The sequence below is a fragment of the Channa argus genome, chromosome 11 (genome assembly GCF_033026475.1).
Source record: "Channa argus isolate prfri chromosome 11, Channa argus male v1.0, whole genome shotgun sequence".
In the NCBI taxonomy this organism is placed as follows: domain Eukaryota; kingdom Metazoa; phylum Chordata; class Actinopteri; order Anabantiformes; family Channidae; genus Channa; species Channa argus.
Genome location: NC_090207.1, coordinates 24922579 through 24939505, shown reverse-complemented (window position 1 = coordinate 24939505; position 16927 = coordinate 24922579). Strand labels below are relative to the sequence as shown.

The following is a 16927-nucleotide window of genomic DNA, read 5'->3' as shown; positions in this document are numbered from 1 at the left end:
TTTTCACTCAATAATGCATTTTTGTTACAAGCATAGAAAAACAATGTGCCGAATGTGTTTTCTTCTTCCACAGTGTTTTGTTCTTAAACTGCACTAAGAATATTTGCAATGTTGTTTGGTGTTTTGTTTTTTTTTTCCTTTTTTCTTTCCGTTTGTATCTGAACTAATGGCTCTACAAGTACTTAGGTTTTGTCCTTCATCCGTATTGTTTAGCTCAGTGCACTTACATTTACCAAATGACTGAACAGTCTAAGAGGCAGGGCCTCAACATGGGTAAAGAATGCACGACTTATCTCAGGGACTGTGGTTACGGGTGATAAAACCAAAATTACAGGTACTGAAAAACAGTTTTGCATTTTGAGAACAGTTTTTCGGACATTAAATGCATTTCAATTCACCTTTTTTTTGTACATCCACATAACATCCACACACTTAAACACTAAAAAAGAAAAAAATACAAGGAAAAACTAATAAGGTGAAAAGGTGCATTGCTAAAAGTATAAAACATCATCTTTGTCTAAACTAATAACACAATTATATTTTTCAATTCCTTATGTGAATGCAGCCATTAAAGGTAAGTGACTTGCTTTTATTACTGATGAAGATAAGGTGAAACATTTTAAAAGGAACTTTCAGTAAATACAAATCCAGATAATCCTAAATGATTAATATAGGTCACTTGTTCCTGTCAATGTATATGAAAAGCAAATTAGTGTTATAATTTAGTCTGGGTTTTTTATATTGTTCGAGCTATTTAAAAGGCACAAAGTGGTGAATGGCATCGAAGTGGGGAATTAGCTCCACCAGCTGGTGATCTGTGTCAACAAACTCCTTTTAAATATTTTCTGGAATTTGGTTAATGTTTAATTCATTGAAGTGAACCTGTCTATCATTTTTTTCAATACTACACAGTTGTTCACACTCACTTAATAATGGCTACTAACAAAGACAATGATGGAGACATTACAGTTGTATGCTCTAACTGACTGACAAGGTATTTTGATGTATTTTTTTTAATCCATCCTGAGATTTGCATGAATGACTCTATGAATTACATGTATATGAATGATTAAGTTGCAAATCCTAAAGGGACCAAATAGTCCACCAAGTCTTTAATATTTGTGTTAAATCTATGTGAACCTCTATTGTTTGAAGAGAAATTACAGGTTACAGTCAGGTGTTTCAATCAATAGGATGACAATCAGGTGTGAGTTTCTGAGGTCCTGCCTTATTTAAAGAAGACAAAAAACGATTTTCTGAAGCTTTTAGACAAAGACTTGTTGATGCTCATCAGGCTGGAAAAGGGTTTAAAAAGAGTTTCTAAAGAGTTTGGACTCCACCAATTGACTGTCAGATTATGTTCCACTAGAGATCAATCAGCCCCACTGTTACTCTTCCCAGGAGTGGTTGACCAGCAATGATCCCACTAAGGGTGTAGGCACAGGGTAACATCTATGGCCACTGTTGCAGAGGCTAATTTCAGTATTCATGAATCCACCATCAGAGGAACATTGAACAACAATGGTGTTCATGGCAAAGTTGCAAAATTGAATTTATTCATGTATTTTTGGAGGTTCATCAGTTCATCTAAACTAGATGAAGTTCAGAACTGAACTTGTTTTGTCATTTGTGCAGTACATCTGTAAGCACAATAATCATTCAGTAATTTCTAATGGATCATTGAGTTACACACTGATGAGGTGTGCTGCCACATTTTGGAACATCTGCAAGGGTTTGATTGTGCATACCAGTACCCCATTACCTTGTAGAGGGCAAATCTGCATTCTCTAGAGACTTAGGAGATGTGGTCCTTAAAGCTCAGTTGGTCGTCGATAATGACCCCCAGATTTCTGGCCGACCTAGTGGGGACAATCACTGTAGATCCAATGTTGATGCTGATGTTGTGTAGTGTCGAAGGTCTGGCTGGAAAGACAAGAACTTCGGTCTTGGAGAGGTTGAGCTGAAGATGTCTCTCTCTCATCCAGGCAGAAATGTCTGAGAGACGGGCAGAAATGCGTGATGAGACAGTGGAGTTGTCCAGTGGAAAGGACAGGAAGAGCTGTGTGCCATCAACACAGCAGTGATAGGAAAGACCATGTGAGCAGATGATAGAACCCAGGGATGTAGTATAGACAGAAAAAAGAAGAGGAGCAAGAACTGAACCCTGCATCACACCGGTAGGGAGGCTATGAGAATGAGAAAGATGCCCCCAACAGGATACCTTGAAGGTTCGACCGATAGGTCAGACCGAAGCCGGGCTAGAGCTAATCCAGAGATGCCTAAGTCAGAGAGTGTGGACAAGAGAATCTGATTGTTCACAGTATCAAAGGCTGCAGATAGATAGAGTAGGATTAAGACAGAAGACTGACCTGCGTGTTGCAGCTCGAAGACATTCCACGACAGTCAGGATTACCGTTTCTGTGGCGTGACCCCTCTTAAGGCCAGAGTGGTTGACATCGAGGAAGTTGTTTTTTGGAAAGAAAGTCTGAGAGTTGATTGAAGACTGCTCGTCCCATTGTCTTGGCCAGAAATGGAAGAAGGGAGACAGGTCGGTAATTCTCCACAACAGAAGGCTTCTTGAGCAGTGGGGTAATCTGGGCCTGCTTGAATGAGGTCAGAAAAGTGCCTGTTGTGAGAGATGTGTTGACAATTTGTGTAATAGCTGGCATTAGTGCGGGTGCAACACACTGAATCACCACTGTTGAGTGTGTTTAATGTCACCTGGACTGGTCACTTTGGCTAAAACTAAAATATTAAGGGTGAGATGTGGTTTGTTCACAACGAAGAATTTTCTGTTGTATGTACCTGTACCTGACCTGTACCTTCACAATCTATCTAAACAACAATTAATCTTCAAAGGGTCAATCAAAGACGTTAATTTAGTTGATTACAGAATTCATGTGCATCTAATTTTTTAACTTGATTTTAAGAAGAGCACTAAAGGGAAATTCCATGTGTAAAGCCAAAACACAGCACACATACCGTTGTGTTGTTGAGAGACACTACCCTGACTCTCCGCAGGGTGGCACTGTTTACCCAAGATTCTCCACTTTCTTCCATAGGTTAAACTGCTGTGGCCAACAAGTGACTGGGGCGGAAAAGTCAGTGCACTTTTTATTCTGAAAGAGCAATTCACCAATCAGCTGTTTGTTTGATGCTACACATCTGCTTCTATAGAAAACACCTGGCAAACTCTTCTGTCTCACTGAGCTCATGCAAAAAGCCATAAAAGCAAACTGCACTGGGATAAAACCATGGTCTCCCTGCTATGTATGGTACTTTCTTCAGGATAGTCCACCTGTGTGAAACCAATACAGAAAGCATGTGTGGGGAAAAGTGCAGCTCAGATTTACATACTTCTTCACTTCTCCACCTTAACCCTGAACTCCACAGCCTCGGGTAACAGTAGATTCCGTTGGCACATATGCTAAGTGTTTTTAAAATTAAAAGGCTGGATTGGACAAAAAGAAGGTTTCAGGTATCGACAATAACATTCTTTCTATTCAGTTATTGTTTTACGACGGCAATATATCAGTAAACTCTATATTTCTCTCTTCCTATTTCCTTTCCTCTTTCCTATTCTGTCATTTGATGCTTTGCATGCTCATGCTTTTGGTCTTTGCTTCTATCTGCTTCATCTAGTTTGATAATTTTCAGCCCTTTGGCCTCGTTCTTTAATTTCCTCTGATTGATCCCCTACCAGTATTTATAACCTGTCAAAAGACAGAATATGAAAACAGTTCCCAAAAGACAATTGAGTCATTAAAAAATGATTTGAGGAAACAGAACTTGGGACAAGGTTTATTTTGAGGGAGTTAAAGACGCATATAATTAAGTCATTTAAAAAAGTGGTGTGCAAGCAGAAAAACAAACAGGAAAATAACCTAAAGTTATACAATGTGCATGTAAAAAGAAAATTTCTTTATATCAAATATTATTAAAGACCAGAACAAAAGAAGTGGAAAATATAACAAATACAAAAAAGTTGACCAACATCCTGAGAAGACAGAGAAAATCTTATTATAGTAAATTAATGGGAGAAAACGGTAACATATAAATGCCACATATAGGAAATCATAAACACAGTAATTAGAGATGATATTGTGGATTTAAACTATCCAAATTATTTTGTAAGAAAGGACAACACAACCATGTTAATGTTAGTCCTGATCTTCTTGAAGAAATGCCTGAAAGAAGTGTTGCAAGGTAAACGGCTCCATCATTGACATCCTGGTGGATGAGATGGGAAATCAAATCATTTGTAAAGGATTGTGAGGGACTGGAGGATTATAGATTGCATGGTCAAGACATTTACATATAAATGTAGCTTGTCTTTTAAAACTGGAGTATTTGCAGAACTGGCAAAGGGGAATTGTGGAGTGCAACAAGTATCAGTCTAAGGACCAATTTTGTTTAATTTGTATATCCGTGTGCTGAAGGAAGTAAAAAGAGAAATGCCAACAGTAAAAAAGTGGTTTCAATAAATTATCCTTAAATCTTGCAAAAATTAAATTCATGTTTAGAAACGGAATGATCAATGAAGATGTGATTGGTCCAGTTGGTAAGCAGGGCGACAGGTGAAACTAGTCATGTCTAGACCCTGTCCCAACCAAATAGCTTAAAGATGTTTTACCTGTAATAGACACATTATTAGATAGAAACAGCCCGAGATATTTATAGAATCTGACGTTACCAACAGACAAAATGCAGCTGTTATGGATTCTAATTTTTTACCAAGGGAATATTATTATTTTGCTGAATGCTATGATCTTAACCACACTGCTCTTTGCCCTATAGAGACTATGTCTGCTCCACGGCCACCTAAACTTTTTAAACCAAAAATGAACACAAGGGGAGTTAATCATAAAAATCTAATACAAGTTAAGACTACTGCTCATACTGAACCAAAACCCAAAACTTTCAAATGTGGATTATTAAATATCAGATCTCTCTCTTCTAAATCTCTGTTAGTAAATGACTTGATAAATGATCATCAAATTGATTTATTTTGTCTCACTGAAACCTGGTTGCAGCAGGAAGAATATGTCAGTTTAAATGAGTCAACCCCCCAAAGTCATATTAATTATCATGTTCCTAGATGCACAGGCCGAGGTGGAGGAGTAGCAGCAATATTTCACTCTAGCTTATCAATAATTCCTAGACCTAAACATAGTTATAACTCATTTGAGAGCCTTACTCTTAGCCTTTCACACGCAAACTGGAAAACTCAAAAACCACTATTATTTGTTATCGTGTACCGTCCTCTAGTCCCTTATTCAGAGTTTTTGATTGAATTTTCTGATTTTCTATCTGATTTAGTGCTTAGTACAGATAAAGTCATTATAGTGGGTGACTTTAACATTCATGTAGATGCTGACAGTAACTGCCTGAGCACTGCGTTTAATTCATTATTAGATTCAATTGGTTTTTCCCAAAATGTAAATAAACCCACTCACTGTTTTAGTCACACCTTGGACCTTGTACTTACATATGGCATTGAAACTGACAATTTAATAGTATTTCCTCATAATTCTCTTCTGTCTGACCATTTTCTAATAACATTTGAATTTACAATAACCGACTATACAGCAGTTAGGAAAAAATTCCACTACAGCAGATGTTTATCTGAAAATGCTGTGAATACATTTAAAGAAATTATTTCTTCATCTTTTTCACCACCATGTGTCAATACTATGGTGAGTAGCCATCTTACTCCTGTGCAAATTGATTATTTAGTTGACGATTCCGCTTCCTCACTGCGTAGGATACTAGATACAGTTGCCCCTCTAAAAAAGAAGGCAGTGAACCAGAGGAGCCGACCTCCATGGTACAATTCACAAATGCACAGCTTAAAACAGGCAACACGACAGTTAGAGAGGAAGTGGTGTTCCACTAATTTCGAAGAATCCCGGTTAGCCTGGAAAAACAGTTTAAAAACATACACAAAAAAGCTCTCCGTGATGCCAGAACAGCATATTATTCCGCATTAATAGAGGAAAACAAGAACAACCCCCGGTTTCTGTTCAGCACTGTAGCCAGGCTGGCTAAGAGCCATAGTTCTGTTAAGCCTAGTATTCCCTTAACTTTGAGCAGCAATGACTTTATGACTTTCTTTACTAGTAAAATTGTAGCCATTAGGGAAAAGATTGACCAGATCCTCCCTACAAATATTACGGCTAGATCTTCATGTACAACAGCTATAGAATCCTCAATAAGGCCCCAATCCATCTTAGACTGCTTTACACTCATAGATCTCACTGAGCTAAGTTCTAAGTATCGCCTCCTCAAAACTAACAACATGTCTTTTAGACCCTGTTCCAACCAAATTGCTTAAAGATGTTCTACCTTTAATAGACACTTTCATATTAGATTTGATTAACCTATCTTTAGAAACTGGCTATGTACCAAAGGCTTATAAAGTTGCTGTAATCAAACCATTACTTAAAAAACCTTGTCTTGATCCAGGTGATTTAGCCAACTATAGATCAATATCAAATCTCCCGTTTATTTCTAAAATCCTTGAAAAAGTAGTTGCAAAACAATTATGTGATCACCTTTACAGGAATAATTTGTATGAAGACTTTCAGTCAGGATATAGAGCTCATCACAGTACAGAAACAGCACTGGTAAAAGTCTCCAATGATCTTCTCCTGGCTTCAGATAATGGACTTGTGTCTGTACTCGTCTTACTAGACCTTAGTGCCGCATTTGACACCATTGACCACAACATTTTATTACAGAGACTAGAACATGGATTTGGGATTAAAGGAACCACATTACATTGGTTTAAATCTTATCTGTCAGACAGATTCCAACTTGTTCATGTTAATGATGACTCTTCTTTATGCACCAAAGTCAGCTATGGAGTTCCACAGGGCTCTGTGTTAGGACCAATACTTTTTAATCTGTACATGTCACCTTTAGGCAAAATTATTAGGAAACATTCCATAAAATTCCACTGCTATGCAGATGATACTCAGCTCTATTTATCTGTGAAACCAGAAGATACTAACCAATTTGTCAAACTTGAAGCATGTCTAAAAGACATAAAGACCTGGATGTCCTACAATTTCCTACTTCTAAATTCAGACAAAACTGAAATCATCCTCTTTGGGCCTAAAAACATGAGAAATATGCTGTCTAACAATATAGTTACTTTAGATGACATAACTTTGGCCTCTAGTACTACGGTGAGGAACCTTGGAGTTATCTTTGACCAAGATTTGGCGTTTACGTCACATATAAGACAAATCTCTAGAACAGCCTTCTTCCACCTACGGAACATTGCTAAAATTAGAAGCATCCTGTCTCAAAGTGATGCCGAAAAACTGGTCCATGCATTTGTTACTTCTAGGTTGGACTACTGTAATTCCCTACTTCTGGGGTGTCCTAATAACTCTCTAAAAAGCCTTCAATTAATCCAAAATGCTGCAGCAAGAGTGCTGACTGGATTAGGAAAGAGAGATCATATTTCACCTTCACTAGCTTCTCTTCAATGGCTTCCCATAAAATTTAGAATAGAGTTCAAAACCCTGCTTCTTACATACAAAGCTCTTAATGGTCAAGCTCCATCATATTTAAAAGATCTCATAGTCCTGTATCGCCCGATTAGACCACTTCGATCCCAAAATACTGGCCTCCTTGTGGTTCCCAGAGTTTGCAAAAGTAGAATGGGAGGCAGAGCCTTTAGCTATCAAGCTCCTCTCCTGTGGAACCAGCTTCCAATCCAAATTCGGGGAGCAGACACCCTCTCTACTTTTAAGTCTTGGCTTAAAACTTTCCTTTTTGATAAAGCTTATAGTTAGTAATCCTCACTCAACCCTAACTAGCTTTTCTCTATACATTTATTTGTCACCACTGTATGCCATTAATTCTGTGTCCTACAACCTGTACAATGCTTTGCTGTTGTTTTTTTTTGTTGTTGTTGCTTTTTGTTATTGTTTTGTTGTTGCTTTTCGTTGCTCTTTTCTTTTCTTTCTCCACTTTCCACTCACCCCAACCGGTCAAGGCAGATGGCCGCCCACCCTGAGCCTGGTTCTGCTGGAGGTTTCTCCCATTAAAGGGAGTTTTTCCTCTCCACTGTTGCTCAAGGGGGATTTGTTGGGTTACTTCTACATACTTGTGTAGTCTGGACTTTATTCTGTAAAGTGCCTTGAGATGACTTTGTTGTAAATTGGCGCTATATAAATAAAGTTGAATTGAATTGAATTGAATTGACACTACCCTGACTCTCCGCAGGGTGGCACTGTTTACCCAAGATTCTCCACTTTCTTCCATAGGTTAAACTGCTTTGGCCAACAAGTGACTGGGGCGGAAAAGTCAGTGCACTTTTTATTCTGAAAGAGCAATTCACCAATCAGCTGTTTGTTTGATGCTACACATCTGCTTCTATAGAAAACACCTGGCAAACTCTTCTGTCTCACTGAGCTCATGCAAAAAGCCATAAAAGCAAACTGCACTGGGATAAAACCATGGTCTCCCTGCTATGTATGGTACTATCTTCAGGATAGTCCACCTGTGTGAAACCAATACAGAAAGCATGTGTGGGGAAAAGTGCAGCTCAGATTTACATACTTCTTCACTTCTCCACCTTAACCCTGAACTCCACAGCCTCGGGTAACAGTAGATTCCGTTGGCACATATGCTAAGTGTTTTTAAAATTAAAAGGCTGGATTGGACAAAAAGAAGGTTTCAGGTATCGACAATAACATTCTTTCTATTCAGTTATTGTTTTACGACGGCAATATATCAGTAAACTCTATATTTCTCTCTTCCTATTTCCTTTCCTCTTTCCTATTCTGTCATTTGATGCTTTGCATGCTCATGCTTTTGGTCTTTGCTTCTATCTGCTTCATCTAGTTTGATAATTTTCAGCCCTTTGGCCTCGTTCTTTAATTTCCTCTGATTGATCCCCTACCAGTATTTATAACCTGTCAAAAGACAGAATATGAAAACAGTTCCCAAAAGACAATTGAGTCATTAAAAAATGATTTGAGGAAACAGAACTTGGGACAAGGTTTATTTTGAGGGAGTTAAAGAAGCATATAATTAAGTCATTTAAAAAAGTGGTGTGCAAGCAGAAAAACAAACAGGAAAATAACCTAAAGTTATACAATGTGCATGTAAAAAGAAAATTTCTTTATATCAAATATTATTAAAGACCAGAACAAAAGAAGTGGAAAATATAACAAATACAAAAAAGTTGACCAACATCCTGAGAAGACAGAGAAAATCTTATTATAGTAAATTAATGGGAGAAAACGGTAACATATAAATGCCACATATAGGAAATCATAAACAGAGTAATTAGAGCTGATATTGTGGATTTAAACTATCCAAATTATTTTGTAAGAGAGGACAACACAACCATGTTAATGTTAGTCCTGATCTTCTTGAAGAAATGCCTGAAAGAAGTGTTGCAAGGTAAACGGCTCCATCATTGACATCCTGGTGGATGAGATGGGAAATCAAATCATTTGTAAAGGATTGTGAGGGACTGGAGGATTATAGATTGCATGGTCAAGACATGTACATATAAATGTAGCTTGTCTTTTAAAACTGGAGTATTTGCAGAACTGGCAAAGGGGAATTGTGGAGTGCAACAAGTATCAGTCTAAGGACCAATTTTGTTTAATTTGTATATCAGTGTGCTGAAGGAAGTAAAAAGAGAAATGCCAACAGTAAAAAAGTGGTTTCAATAAATTATCCTTAAATCTTGCAAAAATTAAATTCATGTTTAGAAACGGAATGATCAATGAAGATGTGATTGGTCCAGTTGGTAAGCAGGGCGACAGGTGAAACTAGTCATGTCTAGACCCTGTCCCAACCAAATAGCTTAAAGATGTTTTACCTGTAATAGACACATTATTAGATATTAAGAAACATATATTAGATACATTATATTATATTTGATGAATCTATCTTTAGAAAATCTACCAAAGGCCTATAAATTTGCTGTAATCAAACCTCTTAGAAAAACTTTGTCTAGCCAATTATAGACCAATATCCAATCTCCCCTTTATTTCTAAAATCCTTGAAAAAGTAGTTCCAAAGCAATTATGCGACCACCTGGACAGGAATAAGTTCATCATGGTACAGAAACAGCACTGGTAAAGATCAACAACGAGCTTCTCATGGTCTCAGATAATGGACTTGTGTCTATACTAATCCTACTAGACCTTAGTGCGGCATTTGACATCATTGACCACAACATTTTATTACAAAGACTGGAACATGGATTTCGGATTAAAGGAACTGCACTGCGTTGGTTTAAATCTCATCTGTAAGACAGATTCCAATTTGTTCATGTTAATCATGAATCTACTATATGCACAAAAGTTAGTTATGGAGTTCCACAGGGCTCTGTGTTAGGACCAATACTTTTCACTCTGGACATTACCTGTAGGCTACATTATTAGAAAACATTCCATAAACTGTTACTGCTATGTAGATGATACCCAGCTATATTTATGTGAAAACAGAAGATACTGACCAATTAGTCAAACTTCAAGCATCCTTAAAAGATATAAATGCCTGGATGTCCTATAATGTCCTACTTCTAAATTCAGACTGAAATTATTGTATTTGGGCCTAAAAATACGAGAAATATGCTGTCTAACAATGTAGTTACTTTAGATGGCCTAACTTGGGTCTCCAGTACTGCTGTGAGAAATCCTGGGAGTTATCTTTGACTAGACTGAGACTCTAGCCCAGAGGCCCTCCTGATTATTTGTTAGGCCTTTTCCATAGACAATTCATACTTCCACTTCATTCTGACATGATGATAAATACAAACATAATGATGAATATTTTAATATAAATGTAGTGTAATAATTTCCCTCAAGGGTAATAAGCATGAGACTGATGGACAGAGTCAATATCCTCCACTCAGCACTGTTTCAGTTCTCCTAACACACACACCTCCTCCTAACACTCAGCCATTTGTTTGAAGGTTAATTAGGTTGAAATCCAGGTATAGATTATAAAGTACAGATCAACCTGTGTGTGTGTGTGTGTGTGTGTGTATGTGTGTGAGAGCGAGCTGCTGAGATAAATGACCGACTGGTTGAGAGACACATGGGATGATAATTAATCCCACTGACAGAATTCATGATTTTTTTTTTACATTTTGACCTATCACAAGGTTTTAAATTTGCAATTTCATCATTTTTACTTCGGTCTTTTATTGATTGCTGCCTATTCCTCATTTGATGTGGTGTTTCAATGTTCAACATGTGCTGTGCCTGGCCTGTCAATCAAACTGGTTGCTAAGCAACAGGGTAAAATAGGGGAGGGGAGGTCAAGACCCAGTTACTAGGACTTTCAGCGTTTTTTTGGCACTTATGTACTTCAGCCTACTTTCAGCTGGAAACACAGTTCAAACTTTAAAACATTTAGCTTATTAAGGATGTGTTCTTCTATCAGCTTTTTAATCTCTGTTATACTTTTTAAAAGAAGCTTCAGCTTTGTCCTCTTTCAGCTTTAACTAGTTGGGCAACCTCACCTAGAGAGACCATTCAAACTTTCAGCAAATCACATGTAGGGTTAAATTTATTGTTGATGAACGTGAGCGTTATATGCTTGTCTTATTTGTTCTTATGACATATTTTTCTTGACACTTAAAGCTTTGCCTCCTTTTTCACGTTAAATTTTCTTAAATAGTTTAACATAAAAGTTGCTGTGAGGGGTCCTGCCCCCTCTCCCATTTACCGTGTTGCTTAGCAACAGTTTTGACTGACAGGCAAGGCACACAGCACAACTCAAATAAAGAATGGGCAGCAATAAACAATAAAAGGCCTGAATCAAATGATGGAATCGTGACATCTAATGGGCAAAGCCAGTTGCTGTGATTTTGATTAAACTATGTCTTGTACCTTTAGCATTTTCTACGTTAGTCATAAATTATTCTGTGCTGTTGTCATCTATATGAACCCACTTATTATGTATAGCTTAGGTTTATACTTAATGAAATCACTCAATCAATGAAACAATCAGTCTAGAACCAAGGTTTATTGGTGAAAAACTTTAAAAACATGTTTTTCTTATAGGTTCTCTGCAACATTATTCAATGACTCATCCCTCTGCTAATAATTCAATTACAATATAAGTTGCCACCTTGGATTAAAGTTTATTCATAAAGTTTATTCTGAGGAAGAACCTCAAAGCTCATGAAAGCTACCCAGATATATTATTTTCACTAGCATCAAAATTACCAGTTACAATATATTATGTTATACCTTCTATAATATGCTAAATTTCTTTATGAAGACATAAGGTTCAAACACATGATTATCATCCACATAACACTAACCACTATTTCAAAATGTAATGCTCAATTAGTCGACATACACTTGGATGTAAAGTAATACAGACAGGAAATAAACACATTATTTTCCACAGCCCAACTGGAGGTGTCAGGACATATAAAGCAGCTTCAAGCCATCCTCCTCATCAAATTCAATCAGGCTCCCAACTGGGCCCTGACAGGCTTCTCAGAAACTGGCAAGATCAATGGGGAGGACATAACAATGCTGAGCAATAATGTGAACCGGGGGCAAATGTATTCTTTTGTCAGTGGTGACACACAGTTTAATTTGGAAACAGGAGAAAGGAGGCGTAGAGACTTTTATCTCTTGATCTCTTGTAATTATGTACTCAGCAAATGGGAGTGGGTGCTTCAGAGAGCCAGCACAAGTCAAACTCTGGGTTATTTGCTTGATAAACTGCAGCAAAATAGGTTTGTACTATTTATCTGAATACAAGACATTATTAAGGATTCTCTTGACATCTGAGCTCTTATGTGCCTGAGGCTGGTTGCTATCTGAATCTGACTTCTGCCTTGTTCTGGCAAACTTAATGGCATGAATGGATTTCCAGTGTCACATTTAAGGCTTGTTTTCTTTGTTTTCTGAAAAGTCTAACTCTAAACTTCTGTCTATTGTCCGTAGTAGAGCAGGAGTTAATAAATCCAGAGGCATCGCACATTATTACAGTACCATAAGACTTTCTTCCTCGCTATCATACAGAAATGTTCTTATAAGGTATATTGCTACAGAAAGATTATTTGGAGAATAGTTGATATTTAAACAAATACATTTCAACCTTTAGAAAACTGGTGAATGAACAACAATTACAAAAGGTCACAGCCCATCTTTGAGCAGAGCTACAGTAATTCAGAAAACGAGACAGCAAAGGCCATGAGATTCAATTCAAAACAGAGATGATATGAGGTTTAACACATGTACATCTCTGTGCAGGATTGCACATGGAAAATGAAAATGTTTTGTTTTTTTCACGATTTTAACAATACACAATCAATATTCACAAATCCTGTGAACAAACAAGAGCAACAACAACACCTGCATTATTTCCAAAAGGTTAGAGAAAGGTTTTCTGTAGGAATTTCTGCCACTGCACTAATTCCATCAGTACAAAATCAAGAAACCAGTTCTTCCCTTAAGTTAAGAAATCGAGGGGAATATGTCCTTTGAGCAGTGGAAGGTGAATCATGGGAAGAATTAGCACGGGAAGTATTGAAGTTTCCCCTAAAAGCAACTAACTACTACTGAAAAAAAAAACAGCAAAAGGCGATGCCACTCTAAATAATTACTTAGTATTTATGAAAAGACACTGAAAACAGCAAAGTTGTGAATTGGATATGTCTTTTGCACTGATGGAATATTGCCGGGAAAATGCGCCGTGTGCATGCTCATAGACACAACAGGTAAAAGTGGAAATATAGCTTTAAGCTTGCATCAACAGCAAACCCACCAATGTAAATAGTAGCAGCGAGAGTTTCTTACTGAAAAAGAATAAAACATAACATCAGATCATTTATGATGTGCTGGATAAATACATGGCACAAACCAAGAGCAGCTTCCTATCTACTAAACTACTGCATCTTTTGGCTAATGTTTGTATTTTAACCCGACAGAGGTTTTGTGTTGCCCTGATGATCTAGTGATACATGCTACTTTGTTGCACTATATTCAGTTAACAGCAGTATGCATGTGTAATGTGTATGCAATCTTAGACATAAATTATTAACATTAAACAAACAACAAACATTAAAATCTAGAACACAAGTCGGTTAGAATGGTTTAACCTTTTCTTTGAAAGCAGCCTTAATCCCCTTTTTTAAAAAAGCAGCTACACAATAAAACAGTGCACCCAGGACAGTAACAAACATGTATTATATTATTTCTAAAATGTTTTACTGGTAATAGGAGGTAATTCAAATGCCCCAAAGTCCCATTTAGATCCAACGAGGCTCTCAAATGAATTCGCCAAGATGTGTCAGCGCCTCAAAAACACACAACGTTAATGCACATTTAGCAGTGAACGACTCATTCCCCCACATGAACGGACTTGATCAGTTAGATCGAAAATATTGGTAAATCTCACATACTCTGTCACTCTGAGTCTATCCTTAACTTAAACCTAAATCCACATTCTAATCTTGATCATGCAACCAAGCTATTGAAGAATACAAGTATTTCACTTTCAGTGAGTTTCCCTCATTCTTTGCCATCTCTATGATGACACTGGCTCTCTACAAAGAAGTGCCAGCCTATACAAAATGCACACGTAGATTTATCCAGTGCTAAAAGCTTGAGATTGAGCCATGTTAATACCACCTATTATAAATATACCACTGTTTGAAATGTGGTGGCTTTAAAACAGCACTCATCTTCATTATTTTCCAATAAAATCTGACTTCAACAATTTTTAACATGCTTCTAATTTGGGTATATTTAACAATTCTTACACTTCCATCTGCCTTTCTATTTTATTTATATTATCTCTACTTTTAGCTGTCAGAGTGTTTCAGCTAGAGGGAAGAAAATATTCTGAAGGTGGAGTGAAGTGTGGGGACTACGAACTAGATTAATAAGAAAACAAGCCGATTTCACTAAAATCACCTTTTGTAGTCTGGAATTTGATTGAATGACTGAATGAGGAAAGACAGATTAGAATAAAAGCTCACATTCTAATAAATGTAGGATCTAGTGTTTTTGGGGTCTGACCCACACTAAGAATTAAAAGTCCAGATATTCCAGCCTTTGCTGCTCTGGCTCGGCTCATTCGTGTACATCATATGTCTATTGCAAGTTCATCTAAATTGTCCTGGTGTTTGAAAATACATTCAAAAAAACATATTGTGATTTTGATCAAACTGCTTTTCTAGAGAACTGTTTAAAGTGTGTAGTGTTACCACAAAAACAACAATTTGGTGGCGAGGATAGTGGAAATAAAATAAAGCATCACCTCTACCACTCCATTGCTACTTTAAGAGATTCAAGCTAAGTCTTAAACAAGCGATTTACTCCAAACCATGTGAGCAAATCAAATTGAATGTACAGTACAGTATATACAGCCAATTCTCGGTATGTATTTGTCCTAAAACAGATTCTGCTATTTGTGAGTATGGATCAGCACCCGTGAACCACAACACAGTGTTAGTGCTTAGCAGAGTCAAATGTAATGCACTACTGCAATGAAACATGCACGGACTCATCTGTCTGTTCAGCTACAATTGACTAGAAGGACTAAGAGAATGCAGAAAACCTCCACCCTTCACACACAAGTTCAGATGTAGCATCCCTGACATTCCACTGTGCATGGCTCAGCGTGGAGAATAAAGGCCATGGACTGAACAGTGGGAACAATTCTTAGTATCAAACAAAGAGTATAACCTGAGTTAATACAACAGTCTGTAGGAAATACTGATACGCTGATTGAAGGTTTTACAAAAAGCTGTGTTAAATAGACACCTAATTTGTCATAAGAGTACAAAGAACTCTAATTCCCTTGGAAAACAACTTCCACACTTGACAAAGAAAATCCCATCCTACAAGCCTCCATCTGAAAAGTTGGATAAAGGCAAAAAGAAATCTGTCATCCTCGAAACTCAGATGGGAGGAATTCTTCCTGTTTTTCTTACTACTCTTCTATGTAACATCGCCTCTAAACTAACTCTAGTTAGTGTCGTCTGAAGCGTTTACGATGAAGGGTCCATCATTTCATCTTCTTCTTTTTTGTGTCCCTCTCTTTCCCTCTTCTCAGAGAGACAGTCAGAAAGTGAAAATGAATAATGCAGAAGAAGCACACCACTGGCTGAATCTACAGGGCCACCCTGCCGCTTCAGGAAGGAAAGAAGACTCTACTTCTGCTGCTCCAGCTCCACCGTAGAGCTGGCCAAGGTGCCTCTGGGAGAGGGGGGGGGGGCGGCTCTTTCACCCGAACGCCCTGTCACCGTACAACAGTAGGTGAGCTGAGATCAACAATCAAAAAGCCAGATGGCGATGGGTGACATCACAAGAGGTCGTCGTAGTCCAGCAGCTTCGAGTGCTGACGGCTTTTCCACAGACGGAATAGACGGAAGTCAAAGTACATCTCAATCATCTCTTTCCCTGCAGCGAAAGGCAAAAAAGAGGAAACGAGGGCATCACTTCACTTTTCTGTTTGGTAATAACAGGGTAATATTTCTGCCATAACAACGTAAATTAGATTTAATATCTTATAATAACCACATAATGTTGAGTGATTATGCAATAAAACAATAAAGTAATCTCAGGGTCTGAATACTTATGTAAAATATTTTTTAATTGATTAACACATTTATAGTATGTACATTGCTGAGAATTTCAATTCAATTTAAAAATAAAATGTTAACACAGAAAAATGAACATAAAGTTAAGAGACCTGAATTCTTTTTCAGTTACCTACAGTAACGGTAGGTCAGAAATCTCATTTTGATCTCCTTTCCGATCTTTGAATTAATATGCAGCATTTCACTGAGAATAAAGATTGAAATGGATAAAAACACCGAGGATGCAGGGGCTGCTGGGAGGTGTGAGGCTGACTCCTTTGGTTAATTGGCTGCACAGCAAATTCCCCATTGTGGAACTGGGAAGCTTTAGCTAAT

General features: G+C 37.4%; 1 protein-coding gene across 1 annotated transcript in view; it reads right to left on the bottom strand.

The window, feature by feature from the left end:
• Positions 1-11990: 11990 nt before the first annotated feature.
• The window catches only part of nsmfb (NMDA receptor synaptonuclear signaling and neuronal migration factor b), a 43607-nt gene continuing 38670 nt past the window's right edge, over positions 11991-16927 (bottom strand). The window contains exon 16 of the mRNA XM_067521921.1: positions 11991-16412. Coding sequence (XP_067378022.1) covers positions 16315-16412 — 98 coding nt within the window. The 3' untranslated portion in view covers positions 11991-16314. The remainder of the gene's footprint in view (positions 16413-16927) is intronic.